At 54.8% G+C, this 22,545-nt stretch overlaps 2 protein-coding genes across 16 annotated transcripts; both read right to left on the minus strand.

The window, feature by feature from the left end:
- Positions 1–455: 455 nt before the first annotated feature.
- Positions 456–7,425, minus strand: QARS1 (glutaminyl-tRNA synthetase 1). 3 transcript variants are annotated; one of them, XM_069475668.1, is made up of 24 exons: positions 7,283–7,425; positions 7,000–7,147; positions 6,536–6,645; positions 6,313–6,388; positions 5,850–5,914; positions 5,239–5,292; positions 5,036–5,096; positions 4,608–4,679; positions 4,399–4,484; positions 4,138–4,224; positions 3,597–3,696; positions 3,404–3,482; positions 3,214–3,322; positions 2,983–3,113; positions 2,782–2,874; positions 2,531–2,668; positions 2,356–2,443; positions 2,121–2,264; positions 1,913–2,017; positions 1,627–1,719; positions 1,396–1,523; positions 1,234–1,300; positions 1,034–1,159; positions 456–598 (listed from the first exon to the last, which is right to left on the minus strand). In XM_069475668.1, exons 1-24 carry the CDS (start codon positions 7,397–7,399, stop codon positions 548–550), a joined length of 2,328 nt encoding a protein of 775 aa, XP_069331769.1. In that variant the 5' UTR covers positions 7,400–7,425; the 3' UTR covers positions 456–547. The 3 variants fall into 3 exon arrangements, with proteins under 3 accessions (XP_069331769.1, XP_069331771.1, XP_069331770.1); XM_069475670.1 differs by having other exon boundaries at positions 7,049–7,147; positions 7,283–7,421; XM_069475669.1 differs by having other exon boundaries at positions 7,033–7,147; positions 7,283–7,421.
- A 3,612-nt stretch (positions 7,426–11,037) lies between these two features.
- Positions 11,038–22,411, minus strand: USP19 (ubiquitin specific peptidase 19). 13 transcript variants are annotated; one of them, XM_069475683.1, is made up of 27 exons: positions 22,299–22,411; positions 20,492–20,751; positions 20,186–20,224; positions 19,906–20,034; positions 19,686–19,819; positions 19,310–19,612; positions 18,981–19,197; positions 18,694–18,850; positions 18,514–18,585; positions 18,283–18,398; positions 17,960–18,180; positions 17,680–17,875; positions 17,464–17,597; positions 17,210–17,368; positions 17,014–17,124; positions 16,445–16,555; positions 16,261–16,362; positions 15,374–15,514; positions 15,168–15,286; positions 14,791–14,928; positions 14,380–14,693; positions 14,157–14,267; positions 13,853–14,069; positions 13,617–13,769; positions 13,355–13,515; positions 13,095–13,273; positions 11,038–11,454 (listed from the first exon to the last, which is right to left on the minus strand). In XM_069475683.1, exons 2-27 carry the CDS (start codon positions 20,613–20,615, stop codon positions 11,338–11,340), a joined length of 3,975 nt encoding a protein of 1,324 aa, XP_069331784.1. In that variant the 5' UTR covers positions 20,616–20,751; positions 22,299–22,411; the 3' UTR covers positions 11,038–11,337. The 13 variants fall into 13 exon arrangements, with proteins under 13 accessions (XP_069331784.1, XP_069331782.1, XP_069331781.1 ...); XM_069475682.1 differs by lacking the exon at positions 11,038–11,454 and adding an exon at positions 11,481–12,089 and having other exon boundaries at positions 18,975–19,197; XM_069475681.1 differs by lacking the exon at positions 22,299–22,411 and having other exon boundaries at positions 17,960–18,174; positions 20,186–20,218; positions 20,492–20,679.
- Between the last annotated feature and the right edge of the window lie 134 nt (positions 22,412–22,545).

Genomic DNA, 22,545 nt, shown 5'->3' on the forward strand with positions numbered 1-22,545 from the left:
CTTGCACAGGCCCCAGGGAGACCTCTCCCTCACAGTGCTTGGTCTCCCATGTCTCCACTCCCCTAGATAGTGAACTTGAAAGGCCAGCAAATACAGCATGTGTGCCTCATCTAATTATTTGCTGAATGATCGGACTGGGAGCCAAGCCTCTCTTCATCTTCACACAGGGGGACACAAACCTTCTAGATCCCTCTGGCACAGGGCTCCTGACTAGGGAGCAACATCGCAGGGCCCTCTGTTCCCTTAGACCAGGTGCAGAGGATATTAACCCCACCCAGGCCCCTGCCCTTGAGCACCAAGAAGTGCACCAGTGGTTTCAAAGCTATCAGTGTCACTCTATTCTGGAGAAGCCCATTCTCAGAAAAAATATGCACAAGGCACATGCCTTCACCCACACACACACAGCATGTCTCCAGGGCCCTCAGATGCTAGAAGGGCAGACAGATAACACAGACTCTAAGGGAATTTAGGTGTTCTTTATTGACATGGAATTTGGGGGGGTGAGGGTACCCCCACCTCCGGGAGGATGAGGCAGGTCCACAATGCTTCACACCTTTCCTGGGTCTTCCTTCAGTGTGACAGTTCGGTTGAAGACAAGCTGGAAGGCAGAAGAAGAATGACCACCAACCCAGAACCAGGCCAGGAGGCCCGGGTAGGTTTCACCATAGACACCTCCCCCTAACTCCTTCCTCATCCCAGAGGGGCTGAGGGACCACCAAGGATCAGGAGGCACAGGTTCTCAATAACTTTGTAACTCTGAGTAAGGGATTGGATGGCTCCAGGCCAGAGTTTCATATGGATTATAACAACCTCTGTGCCTGCCCCCTACTCTGAGGAGTAAGAAAGGCAGGGTCCATACAAAATTTTGTACATGGACTTAACCTCCGAGTCAGTCTCCTCATCAGCAGAACATGAATGCCACCCCCCTCAGGTGTTGACGATTAACTAAGGAAATATAGGTAGAGCAGTTGGCACAGCAAATGGTAGCCACCATCAATGTTGCAGAAAGGGGCAGCTGGGTAAAGTCAAGCACCTGTCCCTGACGGCTGTCTGGATCCACGGAGAAGTACCCAAGACGCTCAAACTGGAACTTGTCAAAGGGTTGTGCCAGAGCCACAGAACGGTCCACTAATGCTGCCTCCACCACTTGTAGTGATGCCTGTAGGCAGGGAACTTAGGCAGCCATCCAGCCAGGGAAGCCTACCACCCTTACCCCAAACTCCATGAACCTACCGGGTTCAGGTCACTTAAGAATCCACCAGGTACCTCAACAGGATCTTCAGGGTTCTTGTGCTGGAATCTGCAGCCAGAGTGAAGGTCAGACCCCCCCAGCTGGGTAGCCACAGCAGGCAATGCCCATCTTATACCTGCCTCACCCCAGCTCTATTCACTCACAGTCGCTCATAGAGGCGAATTTCGCATGTCAGAGGCTGTGATACCCAGTGAATAAAGGCCTTGGGCTTCTCTCCGGCATCTGCTCGTCTACAGGTCACCTCCAGACTCTCTACAAAGCCACTGGGGCCCTGGAAGTAGAGGGAAGGGGTCAGCAATCAGACCTGGGAACCACTACCAGGACCACAGGCTACACTCAAATCCTGGCCCCAGCAGACTGCAGCCAGCTCTCACCTTGACAACATGCTGCAGCTCAATGACGTAGCCTGTATGCCTCAGGCCCACAGGCTGGCCCCAAGCCAGGCGCTTAAAGCCTGGCTCTGGCTCCTAGACATGGGAAATGGGGTAGACACAAGAGGTTGCAAGGGTCAAACAAGTATGAAAGGCTTCTCCCCAATTCCATGTCTGGCAGGGGTTGGTTCATCTGAAGCAGGAAGTATATGGACTGACAAAGGAAATGAGATCAAAGGATCCCAGGACCAGACTCAACAGCAAACAAGACCCCCCACCCCCCATTTACCTCCTTGAAGTCAGTCCTCTCAATGAAGACAATAGGTGCAAAGGGAACCTGATGGAAGCCCTTGGTCTCATCAGCTGGGAAGTTTGGCACCTGGATGTCTAAGGACTGTAGCAGGAGATAAATATCTAAGTCATCCCAGGCACTAAGACACCCATGCCCAGGCATACCCCCCGCCCTCAACCCCACACACACATTGAGGCAGGCCCACCTTAGCAGCAGGAAAGTTGGTGATGATGACCTGTAGTGACTCCAGCACAGCCATGGCCCGTGGGGCTGTGTCGTTCAGTATATCACGCACACAGGCTTCTAGAAGATGTGGCTCCATCGTAGTCTGTGCCACTGTCACTCCCACCTGGCAGGAAAGTTCAACATCAGTCATGGCCATAACCACAAACTGCTGTACTCAGCGCCCCCATCTACACACCTAACCCACTGGGCTATACCCGAGCACAGAAGTTGTTGATGGCCTCAGGGGGGAAGCCCCTCCGTCGAAGGGCCGTAAGTGTAAAGAGCCGTGGGTCGTCCCAGTCACTGTGGATGAGAAGGTGGTGAAAACACCTTTGACAGTACATGCCACTAGTACCACTAAACTTTGACGAGCCAAACAGCCACACCTACCGCACAGCACCAGCTGCTACAAGCTGGAGAATCTTCCTCTTAGAGACAACAGCATAGTGCAGGTTGAGGCGGCCATATTCCCACTGCACAGGGCAATAGACATCCAGCGTATTGCACAGCCAGAAGTAGGAAGAACGTCTGGGGTGGGAGAGTAGGGTTAGGACTGGCTACCTCTGGGACCAGGGAGAGACCACAGGAAGGGCTGTTGGAATTCCAGTGATCCTACCACCCCATGGGCCCAGCTTTCTCACCGAGCCTGGAATTCCTTGGTGCAGAGTGAGTGGGTGATATGCTCAATGGAGTCACAGAGGCAGTGTGTATAGTCATAGGTGGGGTAAATGCACCTACAAGGCATAAGCAGTGGGTCCTACCAGCTAGCGACACTCTGCCCAACCCCATGGCCCACTGCCCTGCTCTACAGTACTGCTACCCTACCCCATGCCCACACTCACCAGCTGTCCCCAGTACGGTGGTGTGGTGTATACTTGACTCGATAGGCCACAGGGTCCATCTTGCCATCCTCCATCACCAGTTTCATCCGTAGTGTGGCCTCACCCTCTGAAAACTTGCCCTTGCGCATTGCCTGGGGGGAGCAAGGGCTCAGGTTACCTCTCTAAACACATGGGCATCTCATCCTCACCATCCTGGCCCACCCAAAACCAGCTGCTTCTACAGGACCCCACCTCAAAGAGCAGCAATGACTCCTCCATGGGACGGTCCCTCCAGGGCGAGGGCAGAGGGTTGTGGCCTTTGAGCTCCTCTCCTCGCTGGTGGCATACATAAGCCTGACCCCTATGGGGAAGGGGTGTGAGTGCCCAGCATAGCTGTGACCTGATCAGCCTGCTTGGTTCTACATCATGGCCCTGGCCTCACCTGTGGATGAGCTCCACAGCCCATGCATACAGCTGGTCAAAATAGTCAGAGGCATATGTCACCTTGTAAGGTGTGTAACCTGGGGAAGAATTAGAAAGTATGAGCAGCCAGCCAGAAACACCCAATGGCAGGCCATGGCCCAAGGAGAAGCCCACTGACTACCAGACCTCCCCAGGCCTTGCCCAGTCCATACCCAGCCAGGTCACCATGTCATAGATGGCAGTAAAGAACTTTGCTTCCTCCTTCTCAGGGTTGGTGTCATCAAAACGCAGAAAACAGATACCATTGTTAGCCTAGGAAAGTTGCAACCTCTGTGAGCTCTCACATCATCCACCAGGCCCACAGTCCAGCTCATCAAACTAGGTCATTCTCAGAGCTCTCCCATGTCAGAATTAAAAATGCATTTAAGAGCTTCTCTCATCTTCCTGTATCTAAATGCCCCAGATAAAGCATCTCTTACACCAACCTGAGACTGACAGCAATAGCCTCTTCCTAAACTGAGGGGCTGCCCTAGCAATTCCCCCAAATCTGGACTCATCGACTCATCTTAGTTTTTTCCCAATTAAGCCCAGTGGATTCCTAGGTATTTGTCACATGTACTTCCTTTCTGTGGCCTTTGCCCACCTGAGTGCATTATTGGGAGCAGAAGGCAAGGCAGGAACACCTTTCTGGTATCCAGTCATGGGAGCAACAAATGATCATCTTCTTCATCAAGTCACTAGATGCATGCTCACCTTGGCATAACCAAAGTTGAAATTGATGGCTTTGGCATGTCCAATGTGCAGGATTCCATTGGGTTCTGGTGGGAACCGGGTACGAACCTGAGATAAGGGAGATGGGAGCAGAGGAACGAGATCACAGCTCAGACTACCCTAAAACAGATGCCCACCACCAGGGAGGCCACGGTGATGGGTGAGACAGGGCAGCCTGGCGTACCCTAAGGACTCAGGCATGTGTTTGATGGCACAAGCTCGCCTTGCCGTATTCCCACACACCTGCCCTCCAGTGATCTCCATGTGCTGCTTCAGTAGATCCATAGTGTGTGGAGTGGTCACGTAACCCGGGGTCTTGTAGTTCTCACCTGCCAGGACCAGAATAAGCCTAAGGACCAGGTTGCTGCCCAAAGCTTCTGACTCCTGGGGCCTGGCAACAGGAGTTGCTACCACAATCCAGCCCGCCCCAGGGTTTCGACATTCCTGCTCACCAGGCTTGTGGAACTTAAGGGCCTCTCCCCGGAGCTGCTCCATCAGAGACAGTGTCTGGCCAGCAGCCTCGCCTGTGGTGGGAGTGGGGGGTGGTCAACAAACACTTGTCCTCTGGATACAGTTACCATATCCAGCTCAGAGTTGTACCTATCACTACTACCCACATCCTGCAACCAGAACAGAACTCAGCAGGCCCATCTTCCTCTAATTCCAGAGATAAGAGATACAGAGCCAGACATCTTAGGCCACTCAGACCAGTCTCTGGGGAAAGGGAGCAAAGGAAGCACCAGGAATCCCAGTCTTCAGGCAGAAGGCAGGGTGTTGAGTAAGGCAAGGGCCCAAGGAGCCTGGGCTGTAAGGACCCTTCAGGGGAAATGCCTGGAAGTCAGGGAGGTGAATGCTGTGACAGGAACCTCAAGCCTCTCACCGTTCTCCATCATATCTTTTGCTGTCCTCCGGTCTATTTCTTGTAGCCGAGCCTTTGCCACCTGAGAAAAGCCCCAACACTGCATTAGAGTTCCTCCTGGGTAGGGTCTTGAAATCATTGGGGTCAGACACTCCTTTCCCCAGCCTGAAGTCTCACCCTACCCCACTTCACCCTCAGGGACCCAGGGCCACGCCCAGTCCCACCTTGGGCTTCTTCTCTAGATCAGACTCCGTCTTGGGACCCAGAAGGTGGAGGACCTGAGCAGAGACCAGAGTCAGGCAGGGACAGGAGTGTCTTCTTTCAAGAAGCCCATGACTGATCCTACCCACCCATCGAAGGGCTTCCTGGCCTGTCTACCAGCACTGTCTGGAAGAACCTAACTAGCCTATTCCACCTCTTCTCCTCATGTGGTTCTGCCTAAAATGCTCTCTCCCTCCTGAAGGTCCATACTGGGCACAGGTAACAAGGGCTGTCATATACAGAGAGTAACTATGGGCCCAGTCTCAAGAGAAGCATTCTATCTCAGCCATCACCCTCTGTGATTCCATGCCAGTATCCTGAAATGAAGGCCACATCACCCCTATTTATGGGATGAGGAAACAGGTTCAGTGTAAAGTGACTCACCTCAAATTAGGTACGGCCCAGAGGCCCAAGTCTCTCACTAACCAGTCAAGAGATGCTCCTGCCAGATGGGGCTCTACTATCCACCACCAGAATAGGGACAGGGCCTCCTCGCCCTTTTATCCCTCAGTGGATTCCTGGTCCTGTCCTTGCCAGGGTCTTTGACAGCTTCAACTCAGAGAGGCACGCCCACCTGCATGTCCACTTCGTGCTTGATCATTTTGCCATCTGCCCACTTGAGCACAGCCCGAGCCTCTCCTAGAAGCATGGGCACAAGGAGCTGCAGAAAAGCAAAAGAGGGCACTCCCCACCCTCCTTCCCAAGGAAGGGTCCTGGCTGACCACAGGAACCAGAGCCTGGGCCCCAGCCAGACCACTTTTTTTTTTTTTTTTTTTGAGACAGAGTCATCCCCTGTTGCCCCAGCTAGAGTGCAGTGGTGTCATTGTACCTCACTGCAACCTCAAACTCCTGAGCTCAAGGGATCCTCCCACCTTGGCCTCCCACAGTGCTGGGATTACAGGCATGAGCCACCCCTCCCGGCCCAGCCAGACCACTTTTAAGGTGCTCCTGCTCCTTCCCCCACCTTCCTCTCACTCATGCCCAGAAGCAAAGGTATGACCAAAGAGAACATAGCCCTTGCCCCAGGCCCTGCTCACCCATCAGCAACCCCATGTTGAAATGGTAACGCTCCACCAAGAGCTGGGGCCGGTGCCTATTTATGGTGGCCTCCACCTGCAGAAAGCCAAACCATGTGGTTCAGGAAAGCCCTCTTCAGAGATGTTCACATTGTCACTCTGGGTCTTCATGGGTAGAGAAACTGAGCCATTCCTTTCCATGGCCAGGACTGGGGAGGCACACAATGCCCAGGGAAAGACTCACAGCCTCTTCAATCTGCTCTGGGGTCACCATGACACCCACACCACATTCCTGCTCAAAGTCCACAGGGTCGATGGGGTCCAGGGGGTGACTCCGCACATATTCGAGGGCAGCTGAGAAAGAAGAGCCAATGAGTTTGTGGCATCTCAGCTCCAAGAGGTGGACAGACAGATCCCTAATCCCATGAAACTTCAAGTACAGTTTGGCCTCCTGAAAGGTTAAGCCCTGGCACCACCCTTGAGAAGCTTTGAGGCCACAGGGAAGAAGCATGTGTTCTGAGAGTGGCTCTCCCTCAGACCCTGAGAGTCCCTCTCAGTGCCACCACAGGCCACCTGCTCCACGCCTCAGTGCCCTTGCAGAACTAGGTGTCTAGAAAGAAACGGAGGACTTGGCAAAAAGGGTAGATAGGGGTCGTGGCTGAAGGGAGGGATTGGAGGTGGAACTGGCAGGACAGGCAGGGGTCTCACCGCTCAGCTGGGACTCAGTGTGGATCTTCTTACTGGCTATGTAGCTCACAAGGAAAGAGAGACGCCGGGTATCTTTGAGTCGGGAGGCCAAGCCATACAGCAGCGTCCCGGTAGCCTTATCGATGGTGGAGCCCAAAGTATGCTGCGCCTGGGATCACAGATGCCAAGAGAAAAGCCCCAGGCCCAGTGAGAGAGGCAAGAGTGAGACAAGGGGGATATGTTGAGAAAGGGACCCGACCTGCGCGGTGTTGCAGGGCCAGGCCAGGGCCAGAAGGGTTCGCACCTGGATTGCCGCCTCGCGCAGCTGAGCGCTCAGAGCCGTGTTCTTGAGCGTCTCGCGGGCCTTGTGCTCGCTCAGGCCGAGGCCGGTGAAGAGCGACAGGGAGTCCAGAGTCGCCATCGCAGGGACGCCGGAAACCAAATGAAACTTGGGGTCTAACCTGCACGTCTGCATTCGTCCAGTGACCAATAGGAGAGCGAAGCCTCCGGAGAGATCCAATGGTGTCCTTCCTTGGTAGGGAGGGGGCGGGGCTTTCCAGGGTCGTTGACGCCATTTAAGGGACCGAGAGCAAACGCGCCGGCCTTTTCAGGCCGTTGACTTCCGTCTCACTGGTTCTGCCACTGGAAGGGGGTGGGGGGTGGGGCAGCGGGGCTTTAGGAGAGATTAGCCCCGGCCCTAGAGAGAAAGCGTTGAGCACCGAGGCAGAAAGACGTGGGCATGGACTTTTGCTCTTTGACTTTTCTCTTTCAGCCCTGGGAACTCCATCTCAATACAGAAACTATTCTCGAGACGCAAATGTGAGTCCCTGTCGTGTTCCTGAGGCCACAGCTTTGTAGTTGTGAAAACAGTTGAGCAAAATGAAGCCCGGAAATCCCTGGGCCAGACTCCATGGCTGAGAATGTGAAGAATGGCCGGTAGAGCGTCCCCATAAGTCTGGCATTTTTCAGGTGCCTACTCAGGACACATCAGGCCAGGAGAGGGTTTGGGCCAAGAGGAACCTCGTAGAATTTCTGCAAAGATTTGGTTTAAAGTCTCGTGCCATACTTAGTCCCTTGCCAAAGCATGCAAATGTCACGAAAAACCACAAGCAAGACCTTGAAATCCCTCTGCAAGACTTTGAGAAGATGTTTTATTGAGGTTGGGACAGATGAGATGACCATCTTCACAATAATGGATATTGTGCTTGGGGATCTCCCCACAGTCTCACTGGACTTCCAGGACTTGCTGGCTAAGACAGAACATACAGACTGTGCTCTTTGTGTGTTAAGGGATGTAGCGGAACAAGCTACTGATAGTGGGATGGTGGAAGTCCCCAAATTTGGGATTGGAGTTCAGGCTCTTGGAAGCCTTGGTGTGTGGCTCACACTTTTTTTTTTTTTTTTGGTGGCTCATACTTGAAGCACCTTCAAGAACCAGGCAGGATCCTGACTAGTTTGTATCCACGTCCTGTGCCCTTTGTGCCCACATCCCACTCATGACCAAGCTCCAGGTCTGGGTCCCACATGATGACCCCATGCCGGGTTCTGCCCAGGGCCACAGGCATTGGTATCCCGGTCCAATCCTGTGTCCTGGGGCTTCCCACATCTCCATGGCCCCTTGGCCCCAGCCTAATGCCCAACCCTAGAGTGCACTATACCGGGAAGGCCAGGTGCAGAAAATGACCAGGAGGTGTAACAGTGGTGCCATAAACAGGCACCAAGCAGAGCCACAGCTACACAGCCCTGTGCCAAGTCTGCAGCTATAAGTGCCCAGCCCACCACAAAGGTGCCCATGATGAGCAGAGCCCTGCAGAGTGCCTGCCACTGCAAGTATTTCCTCAGTACCTAATGCCACCAAAGGATTCGTTGCAGCAGCATCACCATCATCACCAAGTCCTGCAGGTCTGGTTATGGCCTTCTCAATGGGATCAGGGCCTGCTCTCCCTTCCCTGATTCCTTCATGGTACCCTGTGGACCCTGTGGCTCCATGTCATAGGATGAAGCAGTTGTCCCACAATTGCTAAAAGAATGCCACAAGTGGTAGTGCCAGGTACCAGTGGATGTCCAGCCAGTCCTCTGGAACCCTATGATTTGCACAGAGCAGACATGTGAAATCGTACAAGCCCAGTCTGGGGATTAGCCTGCCTGCATGAACCCCTGGCACTGCTTCCAGGAAAGTCAAGAAAAATATGACCAAGCAGAAAAGCCAGGCAGCAGCCAGCAAGGCCCAGCTGCAGAATGGGGAGAGGTAGGGTCTAGCAGCCAAGCCCACAAAGAGGCCCTTGTGGCACAAGCTGATGGGATAGAGGTAACAGAGACCATAGTACTGGTGACCACAGCAATCTCATGCAGATGCCACAGAAGGATACAATGTGGTGGGCTCAGCAGCAGCAAGTCTACAGTCAGCGATGGACAAAGGGCTGGGTGTGGTAGCTCACATTTGTAATCCCAACACTTTGGGAGGCCAAGGTGGGAGGATCGTTTGAGGCCAGGAATTCAAGACCAGCCTGGGCAACATAGACCTTGTCGACAAAAAATAAAAAAATTAGCTGGGTGTGGTACACCTATAGTCCTACTCAGGAAGCTGAGGCGGGAAGATCATCTGAGTGTCCAGGAGTCTGCGGCTGCTGTGAGCTATGATTGCACCACTGTACTCCAGCCAACCAAGACCCTATCTCTAAAAAAAAAAAAAAAAAAAAAAAAAAAAAAAATGGATAGAGCTCTTTGATCAGTGCATTCAGCACATGCCAATGCTGACCAACCTCCCATGTACTTGGGGTTGCAAAGTAAAGGCCTAGCACAATTCTGTTTGCAGCCCATGCCTAACTGGCTCTCCAGCACTATCAGAGCTGTCAGCACCAGCACACAGCTCAGCAATTCCACCATTTCTACAGGGTCCTACAACTAGCTCTTCAGACCCCTCTTCACAGCCAGGAGCCCCACCAGAAAAAGCCAACATTGGTCATGGAGCTAGCTTTCTCTAGGAGCTCACTACCTCCAGGAGCTCACTCCTCAGGCTGAGGACTACTAGAAGGGCCTGAATGCTGAGCTTCATGACTAGCCCCATGGGCTTGGAGACAGGGATAGACTACAAGGCTGTCAGGACCCTGGCTACCTCTTCCTGTCTGAATCCCTCTCTGGCTTCTTTAAACACTTGCCTCAGGAGTACCTTTGATCCCCCCATCTGCCGCCAGCTAGAGATGCTCACCCTCCCCCAAGCAATTGGAGAGAGGAAGGGGTAACATTATCCACAAAGGGAGGCAAGGTTTCTCACAAGATTTGCCTTTGCTATAGGTGTGTACAAGGTTGCAGAAGTTCTGAAGCTGGGACAGGACTGCAGACCCACTGTGGGGGAATAGAATGGGGCAGTTGCCAGGAACCAAGGTCTCAGGGATTCTTAAAGGAAGAAATAGACTAGCAGATCCCAACACATTCCCTCCAATAGGAAGTCATACAAGATTAGCTCTGGTCCTCTCTGCCTGTCCTCTTCAGAGCATGATCTTCCCCACAGCTTCACCACAGTTTTCCTCCTGCTCTGTTCTCCCCTAAGGGATGCATATGGTATTCAAACTACAGCAAAGAAAAACCTAAGAACAGGAGAGGAGAAAGATCCCTCTAGTACCTCCTCTGTCCCCCACTAAGTCCTCCCTGCCTGCTGCCTGGCTGTCAGCCCGAGGCTGCTCCAATGCCTGTACCTTTTACCCCAAGCTGTCAGCTCCAGCACCTCATGGTGTACTGAGATCTTGACAATGATGTCGATCACAGCTGCCTCTCTGTGGGACCCAGAACTGGTGAGGTCAAAGAGCAGCAGGCGGATTCCTGAGAGCTGCTGGCACTGGGGGCTTCATGACCCACAGGACATGAGCAGTGACCCCAACATCTACCCTCAGATCAGAGCATTTCAGTGTCTCTCTCTCTCACACACACACGTGCCAAATGATGGGGAGGGAGGGGAAGTGGCCCCAGCATGTGGTGGATCACAGTCACTAAGTCTACTTATTTATTATTTATTTTTAAAATATATTTAAACAGCAGCAATCACTTCCAAAATGCAAAAAAAAAAAAATTACAATTTTTAGAATAAAATTATAACCTTTATATGCGGGTCAGAAAGAATTGAAAGTACAACTGGGAATCAAATCACGCAGCACTGGAGGTGGCTGAAGAAGCCAAGGTCCATTGGTCAGGGGGCCAAGCTGACAAGAGGTCCCAACCTGTGAGGTCCCCGCCCCCAAATCATATCCCCAGCTTCCCATTGACAGAACCAGTGTCCTCTGGGTTAGAGAAGGAGAAGCAGCAACGAGCTGGCCCTTTGTGGGGGATCCCCCAAACCCAGTCCCCCCATCAGCCAGGGACCTTCTAATCGACCTCCTCCATGTTGCTGTAGGTGGGGGCTGGGCGATCCACAGGGGGGGCGAAGCGTTCAGGGGCTGTCCGCGTGGGGGCCACCTCGGGGGCCTGGCCAGGGCCTAGTCCCTGCAACAGAATATGAGGACAGGGGTTGGGGGCTGCCCAGCATGCTGCCTGGCATCCCGGGGGTGCTGGCTTGGAGCCCCGGCACCCAAGGGAGGGCCCCAAGGCAGGCGCAGACAGCAGCGGCGTTGAGACAGAGAGACGAGATCGGGCCTGAATAGTCTCGCTTTATTAACGTTTTAAATACAGGAAGTAGCTTGGGCAGGGCCAAGCCCCAGGCCAATGATCAGAGCAGCAGGAGGAATGGACAGACAGCTGGATAGATACCCACCCTAGGTTGCTCTGCCCCTGCAGGGGCCATAGTCCCCACCTTCTCCCACCAGCTGCACATACTTCGGACCAAAGCCCAGAGGTGTTCCCCAAGACAAAGGCAGGCATGGCCAGCTCACAGCAGCTGCCTGCAGGCGAGCTCATCTCCAGCGACTCTGGGATACCAGAGGATAGAACACGTTGAGCACGAGGGCCACCAAAGCTGCCACGGTGCCCAGGACAAAGTACCGGAGGCAGCCCTCATCTGGTGTGGTAGGGCCACGTGGTGGGGGGCCCACCCAGTCTTGGGGCCCCCAGGGACCCAGGGGCCCAGGCCCCTCGGGCACCGGCTCCTCCTCAGCCTCCAGCTCCTGCCAAATCCGGGAAGCCTACAGCATGTGGAAATGGCCATCAGCACCCAGGGGGTGGGGAGGACCCAGTGTCCCTGAGACCCTTGGCCATGACAGTCCTGCTTGGGGTGACTGGGGCTAACCCCCTGTATTCCAGATCAAGCAGCAGGGAGGCAGGCAAATAGCCAACCTCAGGGTTGTTTAGACTGAGAGCTACAAGGTGGGAGAATCTTGTCAGCACTTGGGCCTCCTCAAGATAGCCTCCCAATCCACACGTAGTTCCAAGAGAGTTGGTTTGAGGTTATCTGGCCAATTTTTTAGTCCAGGCCTTCCACAGAGGGGACTGGCTCATGGACAACAGGGCAGCCAATCCCAGGGCAATCTCCCTGTTCCCTCCCACCCATCTCCAGATTCTGACCAGTCTTCTGCAGGGATTTATCTAAGGCTGATAGAGAGGGCTTAAGGGAAGAGAGGGGACAGAAGGAGGCAGCCAGTTCAGAAAAGAGATGTGACTATCCCCCACCAACTAGACCTGTGGCACATTATGTCAGTAAAAGAGACAAAGACCCTGAAAGCTCAGCAGGACAGACGCTCACCTCAGAGAGTATGACAGCCACCAGAGGATGTGGCCAGCCCAGACAGGCCTTATCCTGAGTCCACACCAGAACACAGTGACAGTCACAAGTGAGGGTCTGTGGGCTGGCATCTGGGGAACGTGTGGAGGAAATCTGGGAGTGTCAGGTATAGTCTGATCACAGCACAGTGCCCAGGGAGGATCAGAGCAGTTGTCTGACCTGTGTCAGGTGGGTGCCTATGTGAACGCCAGTGGCAGCATGTTGATGTACGTGCACTCCTCTGAGTGTCCCTAAGGCATGAGGAAGCCTCCGGATAAGGCTTTGATGTAAGGAAATCCTATCTGCAACTCTAATGAATCCCAAGGGTTGAGGGGCCTGTGGCTGAAGGAGAGGAAGCTGTAGCCCCCAACCCTATCCCCAATCTGTGATTTATCCACCACTAGCCTATAAAGCCTCCCCCATGCCTCACCTGGCTGACAGCAGCCTCGGCTGCAGGGCCTAGGTCTGGGTGGTGCTCAGAGTGACCTGCCCTGGGGGGCCTCTCCACAGGAGAGTTCCGCCGGCGATAGAAGAGTACATAGGCATAACGCGTCACGACCTGGCTCTCGTCTACCGTTGTCACCGTGCTGTCATCAAACAAGCGCCAGCCTATAGCAGGGTGGGAAGAGTGTGAACATAGCCTATACCACCACCCCTACCACCTATCTTGCTAGCTGTGTGTGCCCTCACCCACGTCACTGCGCTGACTGCTTCGATCATTGGGCAGGCGTGCACAAGCAGTGTAGTGGCCACCGATCATGCCTCCATAGTGGTTGATGACAGCATAGAGATCATAGCTGGGCAGCTGCTCCTCTTTCTGACCAATGCAGAACTTGCTCAGGTCCAGGTTCCTGCAGTCACAGTCAGGGATAGGGGAGAGAGTCAGCAGGTGCTCAAGATACCCACCCTGGTCCCAACACCTGCCCACAATCACCAAGGGTCCATTACTCACCGAACAGGGAATTCCACCAAGTCGTTGATTTTGTCCCGCCAGATGAAACTACGAAAGGAGAAGCGCTTGAGCTGCACAATGAGCACGTTTGGCAGGCGCCACAGCAAGAGCTGCTTGGAGGCCTCACGGTGCTGTTTACACTGTGGGCAGTACCTGGTAGGGGACAGAGGTAGGGTCAGGACCAGCAAGTCTCTCTTCCACCCTGCCTCATTACCTGTCTGCTGCCCTGTTCTCACCAGGCCTCCTCAGGTGCCAGCACCTCAGGCCGTGTGAAGAGGTTGAGGCACTGGTCCAGGGTGAAGTGGCCAGCACGGGCAGCCTCACCAGCAGAACCTGGATCCTCAGCACATTCCAGCTCCTTGGAGGCTACCAACACGAACTCCTGTAGGCGCTCATTGTTCCGCCAGACCAAAGCCAGGCTACAGTCATCACCCAGCTCCAGTGGGGTCTCTCCTGGAGAGTGGAGGGAGACAGGTCATGCAGCTGTGGAGAAGAGCCAGCCCAACCTACCCTCTGGGTCCTACCCATGGCCTCAGACACCTTTGTCCTCTAGCCGCTGCTCTCGGTTGGACGCGTCAATTTTATAGATGAAAAACTGGGGTGTGTGAGCATTCGTGGCTTCACTTGGATGTTGGTACCCAGGCACAGCAGCTGTGAGAGAACATGACAATCAAAGCTTCTCTGACCCCTAGGGCCTAAACAAACTTCCTCCAGACTCCTGTACCTTCCACCCCAGCTCTCAGAACTTTTTACTAGATCTTACCTTCAGGCCGGGACATTCTCTCACAAGCAGGTAAGGAGCCAACCTCAATGGGCCCACTGGCCAGCATTTCAGAAGAAATTCCACTGGTGCTGGGCACAGGACCCCGATCAGGGGCTGCCCATACCCGAGGAACCCCTGTGTCCCCCTCAGCCACAGGGGTTACCAACTGGAGCTCAGGTGGCTGAATGGAGTCCCTCTCACTGTCCCCAGCCTCCAAGGAGTTGGTGGAGAGCAGGGTGGTACAGGCAGGGCCCTGGGACTCCAAGGCAATGCGGCCAGGCTGGAAGGGTGGTTGGAATACACTCACAGAGTACCTGGCAACAGACAGCAAAGCAAGTAAGAATCCTGACCAGCCCATTTGGCACCTCTGCTCTCACCCACCCAACCCTAGTCCAATCTTTGGGCCCTTACCGGGCATAGCCCTCTAGCAGCTGAGCAAGACGGGCATAAGTGAGGCGTGAGGCAGGTACACTGACCAGGAAGGGGTAGCCAATGTTCTCAGGGCGGCAGAGGCCCTTGTGGTCAGGCCAGTGGGTTTTCTGGCAGAGCCTGGAGGAAAGGTGAAGATAAGGATAGAGGTTTAGCCCCACCTCTTATGACTCCATAATGGGGGCTAGTCTTAGGCCCTGGAAACTGAGTGTGCCAGCCCTGCCTCCCTCAGGGCCTGGTAAAGTAGGGGGTGGCAGGTGGAAGGCTTAAAACATATGTGCCTTTGTCTGGAGGGGAGGGGCAGGGTGGCAAGTAGATGGTGGAGAGGAAGGGTGGGGGGAGACCACAGGGGTCCTCACTGGTTGCAGTAGCCCACACGATAGCACCGGGTACAGCGCTTCAGCTTTTCATCCTCCGACTGTTGCTTCCGCTGACAGGCTGCACACTTGGAGATGGGGATGCTGGGCACCTGGGGGCGCTAGGGTGGGTCGTCTGGTTCAGCAAGGTCAGGCAGGAGTATACTCCCCAACCAGAGCCCTGTGCCATCTGGTTGGTCCCCACTCACCTGCTGCACCTCTAGCACCACTACCCGCTCCTTAGCCAGCTCTGGGGATAGCAGCTCAAAGCAGAGGAGCATATCTGATGAGGACACAGTGTCCAGAGAGTGGGAGGGCAAGAACACACGGTGGAAGCGATTCTTAATTACCTGGGGATAGAGAACACACAGATCCCATGTAAGGGTAAGCCCTTTTCCCAGTCCTGTCCCAGGGTGTAAGGAGAAGGCCTGGCTCTGCCTTGTGTCTATGTGGACAAGGTTGGGCTTTGTAGGCCAAAGGAGGCATATGCCTCTGCTAGCACCAGTCTCAGTGTCCAAGGCCATAAGGAGGCTGGTGCATCAGAGAGCCTGAAAGACCAGGCCTGGGGCAGGTATCAACCATACAGCTCTCCACAATGAGGGCTTCTACCCTGCTATAATTAGCAGGGCCCTGCTAAGACTGCAACATATTATCACAAACAGTCCACACTGGAAGAGCCTCCTCCCTACTCTCAGCATCTAAGAAAAACGGCACTGTCAAACTAAAGGCTAATAACCTTTGGGGAGAGCCAGCACACAGATCTGGGATAAAAGAAGAGCAGCAGGATGGAGGAAGAACCATAGCAAATGGAGGGACAGTCCTGCAGCTCAAGCTCTTTGTCTAAAGAGGGAAAAGCAGTTGGGGTCCACAAACAAAAAGGGGAGTAAACCCTGATGATGGCTAGAACTGAACTCTATTGCATAGTCCAAATACCTCATTTCAACCATGCCTCAAATAACAGCATACCACCTATTTTTGTGCAGTAACATACACATTCATATGTATGCGTACAGATGCCAATGACTGTACGCATGTGTCTATGCTATGAGTATACACACGTCCACGTATGTGAGAGCCCAGGGAAGAACAGACATACCTCAGCCAGACGCAGGTTCTCAGGCTTCACGTGGACACTCTGAGAAAGGGAGTCCAATACTTCACTTGCACTGGAGTTCTCCTTGCTGACACTCACCAGGAACTATAGCAAAAAGGGCAAAGTCAGTGGGGGAAGTGGCCAGGTTCTCTGGGACAGCCCAGAGGGGTAGGGGTTTACTCCTCACCTTGATGGGCTTGCTGTGGGGCTCTCGGGCAAAATAAAAGACGGGAAGAACCTTTTGCTTTTGTGGCAAGGGCACCGGCAGATAAAGAAATGGGTCAAAAGTGATGGAGACCTGTGGATGCATAGGTGGTACTGGGTGGCCGCACAGAGAAGAGGAGACAGGATGCTTGTGCCCAAAGAGCTCATTCAAGACCCTCTGATGACTCTCAGGGCCCTTACAGCCAACCAGCAAACTCTCAGGCTTGAGAACACCAGATGGAGCAGGAGGGCCCACAGGAAGAGAACAATCCCTCTTTCTGTCACTTGAGGCTCTGCTCAGCTTAGCCACCAATTTGTCCCTCACTTGCATCCCATGTGCCTTTCCACTCTTACCTATAACCATGTCACACCTTCCTTTGCCACACCACATTTCTGAGCCCAAACGTTACTTTTACCTTAGTCAGGAACCCTACCCTAAGGCCTACCTGCCAGCTTCCTTGCCCAAACCTTGCCCCGCAGCACCTGAAAATGCACATGCCTCTGAACTAATGTGACCATACTAGCTGAGCCAAACTAGGGAGCCCATCACACCTTGGCACACACAGGGCACACCAGCTTCGACTTGTACTGGCCCTGAAACAGGTCCACGATGAAAGAGTCATTCCTCATCTTGTGCCGCTGCCATGCTTCTTCAGCCACCACCTGAGAAGCAGAGTGATGAGAACCAAGGAGACTTGGAGGCTGGGATGCACATGAAACATGCCCACCCTCTACCTCTGACCCTGACCTCATCAGGTCGCCCATCTGAGTCGACGGTCTCTGTGTAGGGCTTGTTCTGGATGCGATTCAGGTCCTCATGCAGCCCATCCAGCAGGAAAGCCATGAATTCCTGGGCATCGTGCTGGGCATAGCCTGTGAACTGGCTGGCCTTGCTTGCTACAATGGCCTGGATGGAGGAGCCAAGGTGTGAGCATGAAGCCCTAGCACCCACTGCACACCCAGCTGGCTGGCCCTCCTCACCCTCTCCAGCCAACAGATCACCTTCAACTTGGAAGGTTGGAAGGCATGGTGGGTGCCCTTCCATAGTGCCCGAAGCAGTACAGCAAAGCCGATAGCCAGACGCCCACCAGTCCCCAGTGGGTTGTTGTAGTTGATCTCAGCCTCAAAGGAGCGATCTAGGAAAAGCAGCCAAGTAGAGGTATGAGGGACAAAGATACCGCCTCTTCCCATACCCCAGGTTCCAGGCCCTGCCCTCACCATGGAAGAAGTCCCGGAGTTCCCGAGTGTTGGACAGAGACTGAATGACGCTGTTCATGAAGCAGGTGTTGCCTAAATTTACAAGGCCAGTGAAGCCTGGCAGACACACCTTCTTCTCTTCCTCTTCCTCTTCCTCCACACTATCTCCACTCACTGGGCTGTGGGGCATGGGTGGTACCATACATGTGGGCTTGGGCTGTGGGAGCAAAGGGGGCATGAGAAAACAGCCTCGAGGCTCTCAAGCCTCTATTCTTGGCCCTTCCCACCCCAAAATTCTCACCGAAGCCAGGTGTGGCTCTGGCTTTGGGGCTACATGTTCCATGGGGGTGCGAGCTGCCACACTGTCTAGCCCAGTGTCCTCAGATCGAGCCTTGGGTTTGTCTTTCTCCACAGCCCGGGCTTCCTCCTGGCCTGCCAGGGGGTGGGGGGCACCTCCTGGTGGGGTTGGATCCAGAGGGGTTGGACCTGTCGGCACGGCAACCTTTGCACCACCCACTGCACCTTAAAAAGGGGGAATGAGAGGGCTGGTGGTTAGCAGCATGTGGCAGGGGATGGGGTCCTGGTCAGGTAGGGCTGGGGAATGAAAGGAGCTCGTGTGCAGACCTCGTGCAGCTGGAGCCTCCAGGCCCCCCCAGCGCTGACTCTGCCGCTTACGGAGACAGATGTCGATTCGAGAGGCTGTGAAACAGAAGGTGCACTGCTCCGGCTCAATCAGGTTCCTGTGGGAAAAGGCTGAACTCAGGGACTCAGGTGCAGTGAGCATCAAGCTGGATGGGCCAGGGAGATGGAGCCTAGGGTAGGACAGGTACAGTGGTGGGGCCGGGTACCACCCACCTGAGCTTCACCTGCCAACGGAAGATGGTATGGGGCCCACAGCCCGGGTGCAGCCTCAGGAAGTTTCCATCCCTGCAGAAGCAGAGCAGGGCATGAGAAAGGACAAGAGAAAGAACATAAGAGATACTGTCCCACCAGTGGCACACTGTCTGCCCCATCATATCCTGCCCACTCACTCACCTGGTCTGGAAGATGAGCGTGAAGTCCTGCTCACGGAAAAGTACTCGAGAGGTGTCCCTGCAGATCTCCTTCACATATACGTGCACCACCACGGAGTCTGGCCCCTTCTCATACGAGTCATTCTTGACAAATGCCAGGTTCACCATAGACTCAGGCTCTATGTTGAGACTATGGCTCAGCACCACCCAGGACAGGTTCCAGCCTGTAGCTATTCTACTCCCTACCTGCCCACCAAACTTGCAACCCAACCTAGGGCTCTGCCTGCCCACCCCCAGCCCCACCTTTACCATCCACCAGGGTAGCAGCATCTGCTGCCACTGCCATCTCTTCCTTGCCATGATCATCTTTCTCAGGGTCTCTGCTCCGGGCCATAACTGGAGAGACGGGGTCATTCCTGGGGGATACTGCCTTCTCTCCTGCCAAAAGGGCTAAATTCTCCTCTGAGCCCAGGAGGCAAGTTTGGGCATTCAGCGGTGGTACAAGCAGCTGTTCCTCAGTCTCAACCTATTCATGGCAAGATTGTGTGCAGGATCAGCCATAGGTCTGGCAGGTGGCCCCCACTCCAGTCCATACCCTTTCCCATCTCCTACCACCCAAACAGGCACCCAGCTCTCACCTGGGTGGCCGGGTCATCCAGGAAGGGTGGAGCATCACCCCGGGGTCCAGGGCCATCCCTGGACCCTTCCCCCTCTGGCCCTCTGCAGAGATGCACAGCCCTCTTGGCGCTGGGCCCTGCCTGGGACCCGGGGCCAGCCCCCGAGCCTACCTCACCACGGCCCTGGGCCCGCTTCTGGTTCCGGGCCTCTTGCTTAGCCCGACGGGGCTCAGGGCCTGGCTCCAGGGCAATGTGAGATAACTCCTGCCCATTCTCCTGGCACCGCAGTCCTGGCACCAACTCCTGGGGCCCTAGGGGTTTTTTCTGTCAAAGATATAGCAGTCAGGCCCTGTTGACCATACTGGGTAACCCTACCCTACCCTGTACTGGAACTCACCAGAAGAGAGGGCCACGTGAGCAAAGGCACCTTCTTGGGCAGTGCCAGTTGCAGGAGGCCACCCTTGCGGGCCTGCACTTTGGTGCAAGAACTTTCTATCTCAGCATAGAAGACACCACCCCACTGCCGACCACCTGGAGACAGAGTAGGGTCAGTGAGCTGGGGTGGAGGACATTGGAGGATTCAAATATACTACTGTGGGCAGGGCAGATGAATGCACCTGGAAGCCGCACCACACAGTCTGTGTCTGTGAAAGCTGCATCAACCTCTTCCAGTCGCAGGGGACCTGCTCCCACACGAAGCTTAACAATCACCTCATCTGCACTCTGCCTCCAGTCGAGCAACAACTCTGTAGAGGAAGTGGTAAAGAGATCACAAGCTCCTGATGGAGATAAGCAGGGAACAAGAGACCCAACCCTAATAGAACTACTCCAAATGGGAGCTAAATTCCCAGTACCCTTCCCCTCCTCTAGCACCCAAAAGGCCCATTCATTACTCACCCTCTTTGGTCTGCTCCTCTCGAGGAGTGGACACTGACCCTGATGACAAAGGAAAGAATAAGGAGACAACAATGTGAGGCAACCTCCAGGACCTTACCACCTCACAAAGTACCATCTTCTGGATCTCACCCAAATACCCAGACTTCAAAGCTGAGGCTCTCCCCAACCTGCCATGGGTCCTTCTCTCTGCATCAGACCAGGACAGAAGGAATGGCAAAAAAAATCATCTTTCCAACCCTCAATCTGTATGCCCAGTGAGAGGGGAGGAAGAGAAGGCCATGAGCACTCTGGGAATGCTACTCCCACCTTTCCTAGGATCTCCATCCTTGCTCTCCTGGTTTGCTCGATCCTTCTGCTTCTTTTTACAAGTGGCCTCCTCCAGTCCTGGAGGCCCTCTCCTTGGGCCTGTAGCACTGGCCCCACCAGACATCTTGAGCCGCTTTGTTGACAGCCAGAGTGCCCCAGGGTCGGCAACAGCGTCTGGGTCAGGGCTGCGGCGCTTTCTTCCTGACCCAGCTATCTTGGCAACTCTTTGTGGCCAAATTCTCCAGCAAGGAACCGACAGCCTGACAAAAAAGAACAAATGATCACTGCCAAGGCCCAGGAACTTGCTCCTTGGCAACAGCCAGGGCTTGGGAACCCAGGAAACTCCTAACCCTATAAAGCAATATCTCCTCATCACCAGAAGTAGCCCTGGACACTGTCAGGTTATTCTGAAGAGAAAATAAATATTCTAAGTAGCAGCAACCACTTCTGGCCAAACCTCCTAGATACCCACCATAACAGACCCACAAAACTGGAAGCCTCACTAAGGAGGCATCAGGTCAAGGCAGTCATGGCCTGGGATCAGGCTCCTCCACTAATCTGGAGAGGAGCCATGGCTTCAGCCCACAAGGTTGGCACTCTGAGCAGGGTGCTCACTTTTCCTTCACTCTCACTGGCTGCTTAGTCACCACTGGAGAAGTAGGAGGTGGAGAAGGAAGGCAGGAAAGGAGGAGACAATCAAGCAGCAGAAGATCCAGGCCCTGTGGCTGAAAACAGGCCCAGCCCAGGTGCTGCCACTGCCCAGAAAAGGTCCAGGCAAAGTGCCTCACCAGCCTCCTGCCAACTCCTACTCTCATCATGAACCTGCTCCTGTGCACTGCTTGGTCTTTCTTCATCCCAAGAGAGATTACTCTCCCCAGCTACTGTCCCAAGCAAAGAAGGGATGAAAAGGGTATCTAGATGTCACATTACTTCCTCAGTAGCAACCTTGCTCCAGTGCTAAGACAGGATGGGCAGCTAGTTTGAGACTGGAACAGACATCACAACCTTCCTTCCCAGGTCCCTTCAGTAAACAGCTCTGAGCCACAGGGACTTGCTACCCAGTTTCCCACAGACCCACCAGTAGATTCTGGGCTGTTTGTCCATCCAAAGTGAAGTTCTCAAAACCAAATACTAAGATGAGGGTGGCGATGAACCATGGATCTAGGATCCCTGACAGCCTCAAGCCCAGCCTGAGCCAGCGGCAAGAGAGTGACTAGTCTGTGTTCCGCTGAGTGTATGGAGGAGGGGGGAGGAGTGATAAGGATACTCTTTTACAGGTCAGATGTGATACTTGTGGGCTGGATCTTTAACGACGGCAGATCCAGAGCTAAAGGGTGGACAATTGCCACCTCTTCCGCCGCCGCCGCCGCCGCCGCCGCCGCCGCCGCCTCCTCCTCCTCGCACCGAGGCCCCGGCTTAAGGTCGCGTCCGTCCCCCATGCACCGGGGACGTCGAGGCAGGAAAGGGGCTGTCTAGGGATCTGAGCCGGTCTGATATGACTGCGCGGGGTTACTGACCACAGTCCAGCACCCCGGCCGGGCTGCGACCCAGCTCCAGCCTCCGAACCCTGGGCCCGCCACCACCTTCTCCAGGAAGCCGCCCTTACTGCCCCGCCAGTCCTCTCTCTGAGGCAGGAGGCCGGCCACAGGCAAAGCGCCGGCTCCGCCGGCCTCGGTGGGCCTGACACGCCACAGGACTCGAGGGGTCAGGACTGGCACGGCCCGTGACCTTGAACAGGCCGCCTTGGGCCCGCGTTGCAGCACCACCGCTCTGGCCAAATCGGCGAGTTGCGGCCCGCTCCACTCACCCAGCGAGACCGCCGCCGCCAGCCCTCTTCGGGCCCTGGCAACCCGTTCTCGGTTCCGGTTCCGGCGTCAGGTCGGTTCCGGTTCCGGCGGGCCCCTCCCCCGTCCCGGCGCCGCCACCGCCACCGCCTTAGCCGCTTGTTTTGTTTCGACTTCTAGTTACGACCGCGGGAGGCGGAGCGCCAAGCTGGTGACGCATTTCCGGCGAGAGCGGGCTCCTAGCTCCGGGCAGCTCCGGGGCGGGCCTGA

This window comes from Eulemur rufifrons, chromosome 7 (genome assembly GCF_041146395.1).
Source record: "Eulemur rufifrons isolate Redbay chromosome 7, OSU_ERuf_1, whole genome shotgun sequence".
Lineage (NCBI taxonomy): Eukaryota > Metazoa > Chordata > Mammalia > Primates > Lemuridae > Eulemur > Eulemur rufifrons.

Excerpts from the sequence above, each read along its gene's own strand:
- QARS1 (XM_069475668.1), bottom strand. The coding sequence starts at position 7,399 with ATGGCGACTCTGGACTCCCTGTCGCTCTTCACCGGCCTCGGCCTGAGC. Across the intron at positions 3,483-3,596 it reads TGACATGGTGACCTGGCTGG|GTTACACACCTTACAAGGTG; the intron begins GTATGGACTGGG and ends ATTCTTCCCCAG. Across the intron at positions 3,323-3,403 it reads GCTGTGGAGCTCATCCACAG|GGGTCAGGCTTATGTATGCC; the intron begins GTGAGGCCAGGG and ends CCTTCCCCATAG.
- USP19 (XM_069475682.1), bottom strand. The coding sequence starts at position 20,615 with ATGTCTGGTGGGGCCAGTGCTACAGGCCCAAGGAGAGGGCCTCCAGGA. Across the intron at positions 19,198-19,309 it reads TGGATGACCCGGCCACCCAG|GTTGAGACTGAGGAACAGCT; the intron begins GTGAGAGCTGGG and ends TGCCATGAATAG. Across the intron at positions 18,851-18,974 it reads TACCCTGGTGGATGGTAAAG|AGCCTGAGTCTATGGTGAAC; the intron begins GTGGGGCTGGGG and ends GTCTCAACATAG.